This window comes from the organism of the source record quoted next, unplaced genomic scaffold (assembly GCF_019419815.1).
Source record: "Pyrus x bretschneideri cultivar Hongxiangsu unplaced genomic scaffold, Pyrus_bretschneideri_v1 Contig5, whole genome shotgun sequence".
NCBI classification, from domain to species: domain Eukaryota; kingdom Viridiplantae; phylum Streptophyta; class Magnoliopsida; order Rosales; family Rosaceae; genus Pyrus; species Pyrus x bretschneideri.
The window spans coordinates 3,998,094-4,015,957 of record NW_025999787.1 but is presented as its reverse complement, the minus strand read 5'-3'; the positions used below and the strand labels follow the sequence as shown (position 1 = coordinate 4,015,957).

Genomic DNA, 17,864 nt, shown 5'->3' with positions numbered 1-17,864 from the left:
ATTCATGCCTAGCCTAGGCAATGCAACAAAGCAACCTAACGACGTCCCGAGGTAACCAAGAATACCCTAACCACACCTACTTCACCCAATGAAGACTTTGGAAATTACATATCGACGGCGTATCCAACTACAAGGGCTCGGGAGCATGCGTGGTCCTTGTCAACTAAACGGTCCGATGCTCGAGCAGGCAATCACTCTAGGCTTTAAAGCATCTAACAACGAAGCAAAGTACGAAGCCCTAATAGCAGGCCTCCGAATAGCGAAAGACTTGGCGGTGAAAAAGTTTGTAATTCATTCTGATTCCTAGCTAATCACTAGCCAGACTACTAGGGAGTACACGGCAAAGCATCCAAAGATGGCACAATACCTAGAGAAGGTACGAAAGTAGCTCAAAGCGTTATTCTGGTGAAGTATCTAGACAAGCCAAGCATAGAGGCTGAGCCAGCAGCCAAGGTGTCACAGGTTAGTACAATTTCAAATTGGCAAGATTCCATTATAGACTACCTGGTTAATGGCACACTCCCTCTGTTAAGATTGGAGTCTAGAAAGCTCCAAACAAATGCAGCATGCTACTACATGTGGAACAGTTTTCTCTTCTTAAGATCCTACACCGGACCACATCTCCGGTACCTAACGCCTCCTGATAACCTAAAGGTTCTAAGTTCAATCGACGAAGGCGTTTGTGAGAATCACTCTGGAAGCCGATCCTTGGCATAAAAGGCTTTTAACATAGGCTACAACTGGCCTACTATGCATCAAGACTCTAAGAAGTTAGTACAAAAGTGCGACCGCTGCCAATGCTACAAGTCGGTACAAGCACTGCCTGCTAGCGAACTATACCAGCAGACGAGTCCTTGGTCATTCATCCAGCAGCACATGTCAACGCTATGATATCCCCAAGGCAATGGTCAAGCCGAAGCATCCAACAACATGATTCTCGACTGCCTCAAGAAATCCCTCTCCAACAAGAAGGGAAAATGGCAAGACGAACTCCTCGAATGTCTATAGGTATATTGCACCACCAAACGACGAGCAGCCGGTGAAACTCCTTTCTCTTTGGCATTTGGTTCAAAAATAATCATTCATCCTAATATCATCATACCAAGTATCAATACTCTACTACCAAGCATCAAGCAGAATAAAAAGGAGATGGCCACGAACTTAGATCCGGCAGAGGAGAAACACGGTATGGTCATCACCTGTATCGCAGCCTACCAGCAGCAGCTCCTCTTCAGCTACAACAAAAGGGCCAAAACCTGGCAGTTTTAGCCTGGAAATCTAGTCCTAAGAAAAACCTTCATCACTGCCCACAAAGAAGGCTCTAAAAAGATGGATTCCATATGGGAAGGTCCGTACAAGATCAGCAGAGTACGCGGTAAGGGTAGTTACACCCTCACCACCATGAATGACAAAGAGATCAAAAAATAGTGGAAAACCTACAATCTGAGGGAGTACTATGTGTGACCTCCCATTATATCAAAGCCCGAAAACTCAAGCAACTCGACGAGCACCACCTCTCAAGCTGAGGATTATCCAGTCGTTATGTAGTTCCTACCTTAGAGCTAAGTTTTCGTTCGTTTCACTAGTTTTTCAATGAGGAATTCAGAAGTAATTTACAACTTGGCTCAGCTACATACTTACAACAACTGATCACTTTTGCACTTCAAAAGAAGATTGCGCCCTTCTTAAGGACTTATCGCAGAAATTGCACCCCTCTGGGGACCAACCATGTTCTCCAGTGTGATAGGGTAAACCAATTCCTCAACACCCACATAGGTTTGCTCTCTAATGCGAAAGGATAAACTTTACACTCCGAATATCCAAACATAGATGAGTCGAGCTACCCTAGTGTAACTAGGTGCATGATGGCTTATGTTGAGATTCCTGGAAGTAGCCACAATGGTCTTTTTCAAGGCTTAGCTATCTGAAGGATTTTGGGTTTCTTGGCCTAATCAGCAGAGAACTGGGCTTCAGAGACGGAGGAGGCACGTTACGTAGTACGCCCTATTGATGGTTGCCCTGGAGCCTTAAAACTGCTATTGGGTGCACTAAAGTAGCCTACGATTTCCGGAAGACTGCCTAAGGCTTGCCCTTCGAGTAGTAAGTCGCGCTAAACTTCCACAATCACACAAAAAGGTTAAACAAGTTAACGCGCATATATGAAGCTTTATCCACTGTCGACATGCTACACAGTCGATAAGCTTCACCTCTGCCAAGCGCAGAATGATCATTTAAGATCTACACTAATTCGTAAAATGTTGTGATACTTGCTACGCAACCCATGGAATTGGTTACATAAAGAACAAGGAGTTCTCTTGGACCTTTGCTTACGAAATTTCATACAACCACATGCTTTTGATACGAAAGGTTAGCGAATTTCATGACCCAAAAATCTTTAGTATGTTGTGATGCAGGCCACACAGCTCAAAGGATTGAAGAAAGCCAAGGTTAACTAGCCTAGTGGTCATGCGTACTCATCTGCTTCTATAAGTAAGGCATCTGACTACTGACCATATGGTTAACAACCTTACAAAAGTTCTACACCAACACCTACAGTTGCATAGGCTACACGGGCATGTCTGCTTATAGAAAAGTAGCATGTATGCCGCTGGCCTAAAAGTCAAAGGTTAGGCATAAACAAAAGAAGGGAAGATAGAGAAAAGCGAAAGAAGCAAGTTTATTAAATTTTCTAGCAAAATTGATAAACAAATAACAAATACTGAAGAAGTTCAAGCAAAACAAAAGCAACAAGGAAAACAAAGAAAATCCTAAAGCCTACCTAGAAGACTACCCTTCAGCAACTTGGACATCCCACGACTACTCGACCGTGCCATACCTTCAGCAGCAGCATCATCCAGCGCTTCACCCTTGGCTGCTCTAGCCTGGGCACCAACTTCTCCAACTATTTCACCAATGGAAGCCTCAAAAATAAAGGCAAGCAAGTCTTTCAGAGAAATAAATAAGGTCTCGAAGTCTTTCCCAGTAAACTCAAAGTCAAACAGCCTACCAAAGAGATGATCTACATAACCCAACTTCTAGAAATCGGCCTGACTCTAAGCAAGTGAAGCCTCGAGCCTAGCCTTCTCACCTTTTAGTTGTTCATTCTCCTCCAGCATACTAACACAGACGTGCTACAGATCATCTATTTCCTTCTTCAGACTCTCGTAGATCTTCAGCGCACATTGGAGTTCTAACACTTGGGCTTCGACCCTATCAACAATCTTCTTGAAGTGGATCACTTGGTTATAAGCACCAATCAACTCTTCATCCTTTGCGTAAGCAGCGAAATGAAGCTCAGAAATGGCACGCTCAAGATCTTGAATCTGAGGTATGTAACATCTGGTCTCCTTCTTTGCACCTTCATACTTAACTTGAATCGCGTCAAGCCTAGTCTTCAAGAAAACAATCTCTTGGGGAGTGGTATCATGCTGCAGAAAAGTAGAGGTAGAGATATTAGACCCTTTCAAAGTGGCAAGCTCAGACTCCACTTTTTGATCTTCTCGGTAAAGGAATAAGCTCAGCTGTCATAGCATTTGCCACCTCCTTGGTAATCTTGGTATCCTTTTAATCAAGGAGGACAGGCTCAACTACCAGAATAGGCGTCTTCTGTATCATAACAAGCAGAGTAGTTGTCCTATACTCGGTCATATGCTTCGCAAAGAAACTTAGGCAAACAACCCCTATAATACCATCAACAAGCTTGGCACACGTGTCTATATCTTCAAGCAGATTTGGTTTCAAGAGCGCACCAATCTCTGCAGCCTCCCTATAAACAGGCTTGGTGGATTTCTCACAACTGCCCACGCGAGCGGTCCCCTCTTTCTCAGCAGATAAATCAATCTCAATAGCAAGAAGAGTAGGCCTTGGCACCACTTTAGCAACAGAGTCCACCTTATCACTCTTCATGGTAGTGAGCATCTCCAAAAGTGAACCAGAACTTAGCTCCCAGCAAACATCCTGGCACTGGTTTCGACACTAGGGGCATGACAAAACCTTTACGCTAAGCAATCCTATCAGCAATTAAACTAGCTATCATTGGCATGGCAAGCGTCACTGGCCCAGATCTAGCAGCCTCATCTTTCTTCCATTTGAAAGAAGTTGTGTTAATCACAAGCCTAGAGGCAGCAGGCGAACCTTCACAAGCAGCGGATGAAGTCTTCGGTTTGTCTCAGCAGGCATTTCTTGAGCAAGCGGGGAAGATCTCTTTTTTCCACTTTCATTCACAGCAGGCTCCACGGCGACGATCGAACGAGATAATGCCTCCGCCTTGATTCACTTTATCTCTTTTCTCAGGGGCAGTCCATCTTTCTCCCGACTAAGATGACTAACCAGCTGACGCCAATCACGGTACACAATAGGGATACCCAAAGCGACATACACCTTCTTCATATTTGGAGAAGTCTTAGAAGTTGAACCAAATTCCGAATCTACATAATTAAATGATGACAATCAATAAATCAGAGAGCATCTCAGCAAAAGTACAAAGCAACCTAGAGAAGTAGCCTACTTACCGGTGATGAAAATTGTTAGAACATGCAGCTCAAGGAAAGAATCTGACTCTCATTCTCCACTTATCTCCAAAGTCTCCTTGGCTCAGTCATGATCTCCTTTGCTCGAATGATCGAAAAACCTATGGCGGGATCGCAGCTGCCCAACTCCTTCAATGTGGCCTATGTCAAAAAAGTACCAAAATTCGTTGACAGTCAAATCCAAGTCAAAGAATTGGCTTAGATAAAGGGAAGAAAATGATATTTGGTGCACAGCCAACTCCATCATTTACTGCTCCTCCGAGTGAGTAAGCCAAAACACCAGGCTTCTAGGAGTAAGATTGTAGTTCCGTTACCTACCTTATCTTGGCTGCTAGGTCTGGTCTTTATAACACCCGTTTTGCAAACAATTTCAAAAATGCCATTTTCTTTTTGGATCTCAAAATGTGCATTTATTTGTGGTAGGAAACTAGTGAAGATGGGACATTTGTGACTCAATCATACATCAAGGATTCCTATTCTAATTATTTCAATATTAAAATTTTAATTTAAGTTTCTACTTTTTAGTTTTGATTTTAACAAAAAATGGTAACTATTCAAATATGAAATTTTATTAGGGTTCTAATTATGAATTTGAGGTCATAATCAAAGTGTATGTGAATGTGATACACAGTATATATGTAGCATTGTTGTGAAGGATTTGGGGCCTCAAACGGGTTTGCAATCAACAAGAGTCAAGCGGTTCAGTCTAATTCAGAAGATTATAAATGTCAAATTTTAGAACTAGAGTGTCATGCATGTGACCTAAAATATTGTAAGAGAAAAAACTGAAAACTAAAATTAATTATGAAGAGTTTAAAATCAGTTTTACTTATATCATTTTTTATTTTTTTAATTGAGAACTTGAATTACTCGTTGAAAAAGTTTTAATTTTCAAAATTTGATAGAGAGTTATAGCATGTACAAATCTTTATATTTTCCTTTAATTCTGATCCATTCGTTGGTAGAGAAACTATCCAAGGCCACTTACCATGGGCAAACGTATTAATACGTATCGACGTTCCTCATGTTTGTTGTGCTTCAAATCTAATATTTGTACTTGCGCAGTTATTATGACCATGGGACATGTGTGATTGTTTTCGACCCAAAAATACAAAAAACAAAAACAAAAAGAATCTCATACATTTTAAATTTCAAAAATGTCTCTACTTCTGTAACATGGAACATTCCATAGCACTATCTGCGATTGCATGCCCTCATCTACAAGCAGCCAGCATGCATGCATGCGTAGCCTCATCCTGTTCTTTACGGATCGTAGGGGTTTAAATTTAGATGTTCTAGTTTACAACTCATTTCATACTCAATATTTTATCGCCAAAGTTTTTGTAGTTGAGGATAAGAAAAGATGTCAAATAATACATAAATCCTAGCTTTAATTTGTCACTGAATGAGTGCACGTCCTACCGTATTGGTATCATTAAGATGTTTACATTTTATGTGCATTGTAGCTGCTGATATCTACACTTATCAAACCAACTTTTGTGATCAACAATAGCAAAACCAAACCCAACCAACTTCCTCAGGGAGTGCCATTTTACCATAGAGACTATAGGGCGTCCAATTAAAAGTTGTTACACATGATGCTAAAGATTTGCGATGAAGGATGATTGCAGCATGCAAATTAATTCTCTTTCATAAATTACATTAACGTCTTAATTTATTACTGATATAAAATACATTAATTTCTTCCCACTTGTTTCATAAATTTGATATAAATTTTAGGCATTAGCATTTTGTTTGTTGGGAGGCAATTTTAATATGGTGGTGGATAAACGTCCTAATTATCTTCACCAAAGAAGTAGTTGGGCTATTTTTCAACCCTAACTCTACTCTTGTACAATTTAATAGTTGATTGCTTATGGGTAGATGCTGTTAATGAGGAGAGAATTTTTGGTGTGCCGGGAACAAAACCTGATACACCGAGTATCATAATACAAGTGGTTGAAATTTCTCGTTAAAAATTTTCTCTTACTTGCATCCCATCTCATGGAGAGAGATTTTTAGCGTGCTGGGAACACGCCTAGTACACCAAGTGTCATAATACAAGTTGTTGGATACTTGAAAAAAAAAAAAAAAAAAAAAAAAGCTTCTGACTACTTGTATTATGACACTTAGTGTACTGGAGGTGTTCCTGGCACACTGAAAAAAAATTCTCCGTCTCACGGGTGTGCCATCTTATCCACAAACTTGGAATTAACGCATTTTTACTTTCCAAATTTCATAATTGAAACTGTTTAACTTCTTAATCATTAGAAGATAAACACCTTATATAAGCTTTTTTTTTTTCTTCTAAAATGGGGAAAACTGGTGGTAAGCCACGTTATTGACCCCTTCCAAGGGCCAGGAATACTCACGGAGGCATTTCAGCCTCCCCCTGGCCATAATTCCGACTTCCACACCAGCCATGGGTTTCGAACTCAAGACCTCCAGTTTAGTTTTAAGGAAGCCTCGTAATCCGTCTTTTTACCATTGGATCATCAGCTCGTGGTTTTTATACAAACAATATTGAGGAATGAAAATTTGAATTCGAGTCCTCAGATGAGATGTAAGGGAAAATGCTATAATTAAACCAACTAAACTATCAACCACTTTCAAGCTAACTCATTTTAATGTAGTTTGAATTAAGACTCAAACTTACTGGCATATGTTATACCCAAAGTACTATATGCAATGATAATTTGATTTTGACACACCTTCTAAATTGTTAGTTAATCTCACATTCATTTTCATTCTCTTATTTTGTTAAATTCATATTCATCTTTCATAATGCTCAAAATTAGAAAAGAACAAAAGTTATTGAGCTTCTACGAAGTTTCCTTTTCACTAAAAAGAAGTTTCACTTAGCACCTCTCTCTCGATCAAAATTTTTCACTTTTTATTTTGTTTTTGGGTGGGAGGGCATTAGGTTAGTTTGGAGGGAAATAATGGAAGATATTAAGGAGCCGAGTGCAAAGCGTGCAATGACAGAACACTCACGGACATCCTCCTTCCTCCACTGTCTAAAGAAGCATGTACCCACCACAACCCCAACACTAATATCTCAATGACAATGAGCTGTGCAACCTCCTGCATTGTTCAGCTACTCACGAGCTTATTTAAAACCCCTTTCCAATTCCCCCTCCTTAAATAAACCTCTCAAACCCTCCAAACTTCTATATACTTCAAACCCTCACAAACCAAAAAAACTAAGAACATATTTCAGATATGTCTACCTCTATTCTTTGCATTGCACTTCTCTTACATTCCCTACTCCTGTTTTCTTATTTTGACATCTCTATGGCTGCGAGAAACATCCCGTCTAGCGCTCCGAGCACGATAGTGAGGCCTCTGGTCACCGAAGGAGGAGACCGCTATGTGAGTATGAAACCTCGGGACTTGAATCCCATGGAACAAGTTTTTCATGGGAGGGAAGTGAAGGGCTGCTTGCCAAAAGGGTTTAGGCATGCCTCGGCTCCTAGCCGGTTTGTGAACTATCACGCACTTGGCTCGGGGTGTTCTTCTGCTAAGAGTTCCAAGAAACCTTGATGGCGGAGAGTTTGGAGAGGGATTCAAGGGATGCTTTGTATATGATTTTGGCATTTATCAGTGGTGGATTGGATGGGGGACAAGTGTCATTGTATGTGCCGGTTATACACATAACATTGTCACTCATAGTATGCATGTGGGTCTTACTATTTTATAGTAGATCTACATCGTATGTTGTGAGAATATAATCGGTGCATACAATGATTTTTGAAAAGAGATGGACGAAGAAAGTTATGAGTTTAAAATATAATTTTGTGTCATGATGACAAAATGCGAGAAGTGTGGATTTATTTATTTTTCTCAAAACTTCATTGTATGAGTTTAATTTGCGCCGTTTTTTCTTCACATAGGTAATGGTTATATTTGTCTTATGTATATGTTAACAACTTATGAAGTTTTTTAACCAAAGCTTCTCCAATGTGTGATTCTTTCTTTTGCTTTTGAGATACATCTCTCCCTAATCTCCCACATGACTAGTTTAATCATGGAATACCAAATGGAAATACTTGTTGGTCTCCTTAGATGTTTTATTATTTGAATAATTTTGATATTTTACGTATTAGGGTTTTTTAGGTTTGATCACTATAATTATTGCTTGTGATTTAGTTTGAGAAATTAATTCAGTCATTACGTCGTCTTTTGTTTATAACCATCTCGGCATTCTTGTTTGTTTGTTTTCCGTTAATAATATTCTTAGTTTCATAGTTTGTTTGTTCGTTCGTTTGGTACTCTGATTTTCAACTATACTTCATATGAATTTTTAAGAAAAAGTAATTAATTATTTTAGCTATTTACCTAATTTATTTCATATGAAGAGTACAGGAAGATAGAGGCCAATTTAAATTGGAACTTGAGGGCAGTAAGAACCTGGCCTAGCTTAAAAAGTGCAGAGCAATTCACCAACCAAAATAACTACACTCCTTGCGATCGCGACATATGAGTTTCATCAAGTTTTCATTTGTCCATAACTCATTTATCCAATTTGCAATTAATCCAGGCGTTTGGTTGGCGGGAAAGGGGTTGGGATTGGAAAAATCACTTCCATTCCGATGTTTGGGAAAATGTTTCTTGCCTTTGAAAAAGGGAATTGGTATTAGCACTCCAAAAATCTCATTCTACACTCTAAACTTTCTATATTGGGAAAGAAAAATACACTTATGAAGAGTGTAGAATAAAATTTTCCAATAACACTTCCCTTTAAAAAATGAGAGGGAAAAACCAAACTCACCATTCAATTTGGGTGTTAGTTTCTTTTCCCGTGAAAATCAAGGTAAGCATTAATTACATTTTTGCGACCAATATGTCCCCACAAACAGTTGAAATGTCATGCGAAATTAGGTATGGTGGTTGGATTTCATTTCGATATATGTAACGGTTAAATAGGTGATTGTACTAAGTATATGGATGTATTGTAGCCAAATCTATAATGTAGAGATGAAATCAAAAATCTAATGGTCTATTCGTCAATTACTTTGTTTTTTACTTTTAATTTGTAGTTTTCATTTTGTGCTAGAAATGTAGGAGAAATACACTAGAGATAAGGCATATGGAAAGAGTGAGAGGATAGTGGGGAAGATGCAAAATGTAATAAAGACAAAGGAAAAAACAAAACCAAAAACAAATTTGTTTCCATTCGCTATTTAGTACTACAATCTAGATGTATTCCTCTTTACTTGTAAGTGAGAAGTCTTAAGTTTGATTCTCGCTAAAGATAAATTTGAACCATATTATTATAGCTAACATCGTTTATTCAAAAAACAAAAATGGTTTCCATTCTTACTTCATAAACAAAATGATTATCAAACCGGCCATACGTAAATTTATTTATAATTCCTACACGAGACATAAAATGAAGTTTTCTAGTTACTTTCCCAACATTACCAAACATGAGAAAGAAATATTCCATTTACCATCCCCTAAGAAACGACATGGAAACCAAACACTGTAAAAGTAGGGAGCACAAACAGCCAACCTTAACCAGCTTTCGTCCAATACAAACAACGTAGGTATTTAAAGAGAACAAATCTCATTAACAAAGTAACTGGCCTTTTCCAATCCATCAGTTGATTGATACAAATAAGATTAACAGCATAATATACTTAAAAACATCATGTTATCCTACAAACCCCACAAACTCTTTAGTACACAAAAGACTTGAGAGTCATAACCATGAAAAGGAAAGCCTTCCACAAAGGTGGATAACATGAGCCTACAAAAGGCGTATCCGCGGACGGAACTGCCTCCGGAACCATGCACATGATAATATTAACTATACAAATCATCTTCATCTGCAGCAGCAGCAGAAGTTGCAAATGCATCAGAGCCGGTCGTCCCAGTTTGTGGATTTTCAGTAAACTTAAACTCAGTTCCGAAACCCCTGGACTGCTGCAAGGTCTGAGCAAAGACCTGGTATTTGCGTATATCAGCATCGCTGACACTCCTACGAGCATATTTCATCGACTCCTCAAAATGAGCAGCTTTAATCTCCGCCACTTCATCGTCAATGTCCTCATCCATAGAATCTGGATTCTCTGCCCTCCTCCTCTCCCGCTCAATATCCTGCAAACGCACCAAACTTAATGACATATAGAACTTGTGCAGAACTTAACTTTATGATGTCTACATGCAGTGAATATCAAGCCAAGTCTACAAGGTCCACAATTTCGGGATGCAAACAACAAAGATTTGCACGTTTTGGCACATGGAACCACGTTCAAGTTATTCCCTGTCTGCATAAAGAGAATATTGCCATATAAAGCTCCCTACCCTCTACAACCCGAGAGGAGCAGAACAAAATCAGACATGCACAGATTTGAAAACCAAACCAAATTAACAAACAAGCAGAGGTTGCAATTTCCAGAACTGACTTGGATAAGCAAAATTTGTAATTTCCTAAACTCACACGACACTGAAGTTTGCACTAAATCTTTAAAGCCCAACGAAGACTACACGCAATCCCTTTTTTTTTTTTATTCCTCTTTTGATGGTGAGATCATGCAAATTTACATTATCAAAATTCATTACCACTCTAAACGTGCATCAATGGGAAGCTACACTTATTAAACCTTTGAAGAACTAAAATGACAAATGAGGACGTACCTTTTCTATATTCTCTCTTATGGCATACTTGCATGACCGCTGGCAGATCTCGGTGATATCAGCCCCACTAAAGCCCTGTGTATACCTGGCCAGTGCTCTCAAATCCACATCCTTTGAAATAGGTGATTTTCTCAAGCAAGATTTAAAGATTTGGAAACGTGATTCTTCATCTGGAAGAGGAATGTAGATCAACTGGTCAAGCCGGCCAGGGCGCAGAAGTGCCGGGTCAATAATGTCAGGTCGGTTTGTGGCCCCAATAATGAAAACAGTCTTTTTTGCTGTCATGCCATCCATTTCAGTCAGGAGTTGGTTAAGAACACGATCACCAGCACCACCTGCATCCCCAGAACTGTTTCCCCTCTGCAACAATCAGTAAAAAGTGAAAAGAAGTAAGACTAACAAACCAAAAGGAAACTGCTGTGCAAATAAGGACATCGCGACAAGAATTAAATTAATATTAATCAGCCAATTAACTTTATCAAATCAAAAACTTTCAGTGACTCAAACTTATAGACAAATAGAACCAACTTTTCAGTTCATGCTTCAGATAGCTTTAATTTATGCAAAATTATGTGGACAGAATATTAAATTAAATAATGAGGAAACAGACCTGGGTAGCAATGGAATCAAGCTCATCAAAGAAAAGGACACATGGTGCAGATGCACGAGCCTTGTCAAAGATTTCTCGCACATTGGCTTCACTCTCACCAAACCACATGGTGAGAAGTTCGGGGCCTTTAATACTGATGAAGTTAGCTTGACATTCATTTGCAATTGCCTTGGCCAAAAGAGTTTTCCCACATCCTGGGGGCCCATAGAACAGCACCCCTTTAGAAGGTGACATGCCAAATTTCTCAAACTTCTCCGGGTGCTCAACAGGATATTGAACGGTCTTTTAAGCAAACAAGGCAGAAGTTAGAAAGATTAGCTGTAAACACTAAGTAGCATAAGAATTTACAAGATATAAACATAATAGCAACAAATAAAAATTATTACCTCTTGTAACTCTCGCTTAACATTCTCAAGGCCTCCAATATCCTCCCAACTGACATTAGGAACTTCAACAACCTGCAACACATCAAAGAATTGGTAAATAGCTTTAAAAATAAAATTTAAAAGTGGGGAAAGAGGGAGAGAGAGAGAGAGAGAGGACTAGTATATCTCAAAAGTATAAAACAACAATTATATACACTACAAGGGATCCAAACCAAAAAAAATCACTCACTGTTTCACGCAAAGCAGATGGATTGCTTGTTCCAAGAGCAGTTTGGAAGTGCTCATTCGTAACCGCCATTGAATTCAGTATCTCTGCATCAATGGATTCATCTTCCAAGTCGATCACGTCCATCTTCTCCCTAATGCATTGCAGAGCAGCTTCAGTGCAGAGAGCAGCAAGGTCAGCACCAACATACCCATGAGTATCCTTGGAAATCCTCTCTAGATCAACCTGTACAGCAGGAAACATCATTTAGAACACCCATATGGAGATAATGAAGTGGAAACCAAATTGGCATTTTTAAGTGAGAAACTTTGACCAAAAAGTCATGCCAGCTCTGAGCAAAAATCAGATACTTCGTACTTACATAATAGACCATCAAACCTATGCTTCAGTAAGCTCAGTGTAACACTTGGAAGTTTCTTTTAATAATTATAACTTAAGATTTTTCTAGCTTATTTAACCAGATCTAGTTTATATTTGGGGAACCAAAGCAGTCATAATGTATTCCAGATACAGCAAATGTTTTACCTTAATAAAAAAACTTAGTAAAGAAAGGAGAGGTTCAACTTACATCATCAGAGAGTTTCATGTTCTTTGTGTGTATGCGAAGAACTTCAAGGCGCCCAACTTCATCAGGAACACCAATGTCTATCTCCCTATCAAACCTACCAAACCTTCTCAAAGCCGCATCAATACTGTTTGGACGATTTGTAGCACCAATAACAATAACATGGGCTCGAGATTTCAGTCCATCCATCAGAGTCAAGAGCTGAGAGACAATCCGCCTTTCAACCTCACCATGTGTCTTCTCCCGCTTAGGAGCAATTGAATCAAGCTCATCAATAAAGATGATGGATGGGGCATTCTTCTCCGCTTCTTCAAATGCCTTTCTGAGATTGCTCTCACTCTCTCCAGCCAATTTTGACATAATCTCTGGCCCATTAATGCAAAAGAAAAAAGCACCAGTTTCATTGGCAACAGCTCTGGCTATTAATGTCTTTCCTGAACCCGGGGGTCCATAAAGTAGAATTCCTTTCGGAGGTTTCACACCAATTGATTTGAAAAGTTGAGGATGCCTTAGTGGCAGCTCTACTAGTTCACGGATTTGAGCCATTTGCTTCCTAACACCACCCACATCATCATAACCAACTTCATCCAACCTTTCCTCATCCTCCCTTCTCACGGGTTCCCCTTCACAAAAGATCTCAGTGTCAGGGGCAACCACACAATATTCTCCTGGGTCAGTTTCAATGACCTTAAACTCTACACTTCTCATTCCTCCTCTGACAAGGAACAGATCTCCTTTCCTCACAGGGCGGTAAGCTTCCAAGAAATAAGCTGCAAACAAAACAAAGGGATATAGCAAGCCAAGTTTTAGTGTCCAAAGTCTCAAGAAAAAACCTAAAGAAATTTAATCCGATACAAAATGGCAGACAGCATGCTGAGGTAGTGCAAGTCATCTGCATCAAACTTACATTTTTCAACAAAATGGCATGAACAGTTAAAATGGAGTAGGAAGCAATCCAAATAAATTAATGTAGATGTATCATAAACACTTACAAAGAGGCTACATAGAGAAATAAAAACAAACAAGAAGAGCACAATAATATGTTCCTAGACCAACAATCATCACAGTGACCCTGGGAAAGTAAAAATTGTAGAAGGTCTTGGATGGGGCCTAAGTAACAAGTAAACCACAGTGATAAATATTTTAGAAGTAAAACAAATGACCACCAAAGATGTCACCAACTCACGTTTCAAAAAGGCATCAAAGAGATTTCCCGTAACTCCTTCTATAGAGTCATCAATAGGCAGAATGTGAACACGCTTCCCATACTTAACATCAGGGCATTGATGTACAGACACAACATCCCCAAGTCGAACCCTTAAATTCGACCTGACAACCTTGTTCATCCTTATTCTTGGCACTTCACAGGTGTCATCAGCAAGTGCAATGCAGATTGTGTCTTTTCGTTTCTTCCCCTGAAAACCCAATCACAGATGATTAAATAAACACAAGACGTAAATCAAAACCTCCGCAAATAAAAACAAAATGTAATGTAAATAAAGTAGGACACGAAAACACTTGGGTCTGCTTCGTTGATAAAATCCCAGTAACAAATATCTATTTCATCACCAAGCCATGTACCTAACAGGTTCCCCATAAGTAAAAGTGATAACTTTCCTTCTTTTTTATTGGCAAAAATAACTTTCCTTCTTTTATTAATTCTGAAACTTAAACATCAAAACCAATGAGTACAAAGCAACCCAATTCTGGGTTCGAACGAAAATTGCAATTTCAACCTCAATTCACAATCTAAACTAAGTTGTTTCATAGAACATACAAATTATGCAACAACAAAAAAATTCCCTAAAACCTCATCCCAACAAAACCCTAGCGTGATATTTTAACTTTCAATTTATTTGACAAGCCACCCTCAATTTTATTTTCTGATTAGATTGAAAAAGAAAAGAAAAACAGTACCTTGATGAGGATGGTGTCGCCACGGAAAAGCTGGAGCTTTTCCATGGTTTCAGGATGCATTGAAACGACGGAGTTATCGTCGTTTACAGCCTCATCAACGACAAGACGGTTCGGCGACTTCTTCCGCTCCAGAATTGCCGTCGAGAAGTCCTTCTTCTTCCTGCAAAACAATCAAATCCCCAGTCAGAATTTGAATATTTACGCAAATAAAACGGAAAGGAAACACTCCGACATAAAAATTGTGTAAAGTAAAACAAAATTAACGGTGGCGAGTTGACTCACGAGTCGGACGATTCGGCTTGGTGAGCCATGGCGGTGGAGAATTCAGAGATCAGGAACTGTGGTAGACGAAAAACAGAGGAGAGAGAGGAGAGAGGAGAGAGGGGAAGTGTTTGGAGTGTGTTGGAGGATTATACTTCAGGTTCTGAGTTTTTATGGCTTGTTTCTTGTTTGGTACGAAAATATTTGTCGCTAGTGGGTTTGTTTGGTTACATGGACAGGCAGAACCCGAATTTGACTTGGAATTGGAATACAAACAAAATTAGAAACTAATCCAACCCGAGTTCAAATTGCGATTAAAGCCCAAAAACCCAAACTGAACCTATCTTCAATGATTTAGCCAAAATATAAACAGAGAGTTATTTTTAAGACTAAACTTCAAAATTTAACCCAACAGAATGGTCTATTAGAAGCAAGTAAATATTTGGAGTTACAAACTCAGCTTCGAACTCTTACGAATGCATCTTTAAGGTCATTATTAGTATGTCATCGTTGTGTGGTGGGATCTCATATATTAAAAAAAAAAAAAAAATCAAATTTTTAGTTTTCTTTTCATTTAAGAATTTTACAAAATAATGATGAATCTCAATGTGGTAATTGTAACCCCATTTTCTTTCTATTTGTCTTTTCATTTAGTTTAAAAAAAATATAAATCCAGCAAATATATTTAAAAACAAAAACAAAAAACAAGAAAGGCCAATTAACAAACGAGAGTGTGTGACGAGGACTAGTAAACTAGTATGATATAAAGCCAGGAATGAGGATTCTCTTCAGATTATTTTTTGTGAAGATTTCGAGAATTCTCAAATCACGTCCGTTCATTGTATATTGTACGGTCAGAAATTATTATAAATTTTTTTATTTAAAATTGAATATAAACATTACCCGACAAAAACTGATCGCACGATTTACGATAAACAAATGTGATCAAAAGATTTATGGAATCCTCACAAAAGAGGATCCGAAGAGGATTCTCATTCTAAAGTCAGAACTCAGCCTTTTAAAAATGTCCTAGTGGTAACATGACTTTGCACGGTCCTTGAATTGTCCAAGGAAACCTACAAATCAAAGACAGAGATGCGAAGAGTGTAATCTAAAGTGTTAGATTCAAACTGCATCTAGTTTCAATTCGGAAATGACAATCCCGTAATGATCATTACATATGCCTAGAGGTGGGAACGGTACTGAATTACGGTTCGATATGTGACTCAGAGGTGGCGTTGAGAGGGAGCGAAAGGTGCAATCGCACAGCCCTCCGAAATCTTTATTATCAAAAAATTTTGGTATCTTATATTTATATGTAATATTGTTGTATATTAAAAATATACTTTTATTAGTACTTTAAAATCTTATAGTGTACTTTTTGAAGTGCACAATGAGATAATAGGAGTACCGATAACAACACCTTAAAAATTTATTTTCTTTTCAATTTTATTATATAATAATGCTATATATTCAATTGAAACTTTAATGTTAGAGTTTTTGAAGCTTTTTTTTTTTATTATTTGGTTGTTTAAGATTAAACTGTTATTTATTATTTAGTGAATGTTATGTTTGTAACTTTTTTTACTTATTTAATGACATTTATAAACTTACAATCAGTAAGTCCTAAATGTTGTTTTGATTTGAGTTATTATTTTCTAAGGATTTGGATCCTCTCCTGAGCTAATGGAGAGGATCCTCCTCGTCAATCATCCTTGGCCGTTGGATTTTTATCCAACGGCTACAATTATTATAACTTTAAAGGAACCTCTCTGTTTGTAGCCGTTGGATAAAAATCCAACGGCCAAGGATGATTGACGAGGAGGATCCTCTCCATTAGCTCAGGAGAGGATCCAAGTCCATTTTCTAATACCAATATATTGTCCTAATTTAAAAAAAAAAAAAAAAAAAAAAAAAAAAAACACTATCTTAAAAATGGGCCCTTTTATAAATTTCTCACAGGGCACCCGAAATCTCAGAGACAGCCCTGATGTGACTAGAACCGAAACTGAGTTATCTACCGAGTTGATACAGAACCATTTGGTAATGATTTTGATCCATTTCGATCTGTAGATTGGTTTGGGCAAAAAATAACTCCGGACTGGTACCAACTCAATGCTTCATTTTCATTATTTCATGCAAGTATATTTGTTGTTGGAGTTGTGCTCTAAAAGACAATTTCGTAATATTGAATATTATGTAACAACTTCATTTTAATTAATTAAAAAATGGCAAGTTTTATTCATTCATGAGTTTTGGCTTTATATTATAGAGATTATATACTACGAATAAGTCCATAGAATTTAAGATATAGAAATAATGTCCTAAACGAGGTTAATGTCCACTTAGTCCTTAAACTAAATTCCTAACTATTTAAAAAATCGACTGAATATTGATTATCTAAAAAGTCTGGTATATACCATATTAATGTTAGCATCTCGTGCTACGCATGTTGAACACATGGTAGATATGCTCGATATCGTAGAGGGGTACTTGGAGACAATGATTGTCTTTTCCATGCTATTTTACACGATTGTCATCATGGGGAGGATGGAGAAGTGAAACCATCTGCAGAAGATTTTAGAAAACATGTATATTTTGATTTCCCAGATGGTTGAGGTCATTTTCACCCAAACGGGCAAAAAATCTAAAGCCTTGTAAAAAGGGGGCAAAACCGTTCTTTTGTTTATGTAAATCTTTTTTAATTAATTAAAAGCTTTAAAATTAA

General features: G+C 38.1%; 1 protein-coding gene across 1 annotated transcript; it reads right to left on the bottom strand.

Annotated features, from left to right (window-relative positions):
- Window positions 1-10,101: 10,101 nt before the first annotated feature.
- LOC103964823 (cell division cycle protein 48 homolog) lies at window positions 10,102-15,315 on the bottom strand. The gene is made up of 9 exons (XM_009377808.3): window positions 15,158-15,315; window positions 14,876-15,035; window positions 14,145-14,373; window positions 12,962-13,728; window positions 12,397-12,618; window positions 12,168-12,239; window positions 11,782-12,063; window positions 11,172-11,531; window positions 10,102-10,631 (listed from the first exon to the last, which is right to left on the bottom strand). Exons 1-9 carry the CDS (start codon window positions 15,184-15,186, stop codon window positions 10,338-10,340), a joined length of 2,415 nt encoding a protein of 804 aa, XP_009376083.2. The 5' UTR covers window positions 15,187-15,315; the 3' UTR covers window positions 10,102-10,337.
- Window positions 15,316-17,864: the final 2,549 nt, after the last annotated feature.

Bases quoted from the DNA above. Each gene is read 5' to 3' on its own strand.
- LOC103964823 (XM_009377808.3), bottom strand. From the start codon at position 15,186: ATGGCTCACCAAGCCGAATCGTCCGACTC. The intron at 13,729-14,144 runs GTGAGTTGGTGA...TTTTGTTTGCAG, and splicing joins CTTTGATGCCTTTTTGAAAC to CTTATTTCTTGGAAGCTTAC. The intron at 12,240-12,396 runs GTGAGTGATTTT...GATGTGTTGCAG, and splicing joins CATCTGCTTTGCGTGAAACA to GTTGTTGAAGTTCCTAATGT.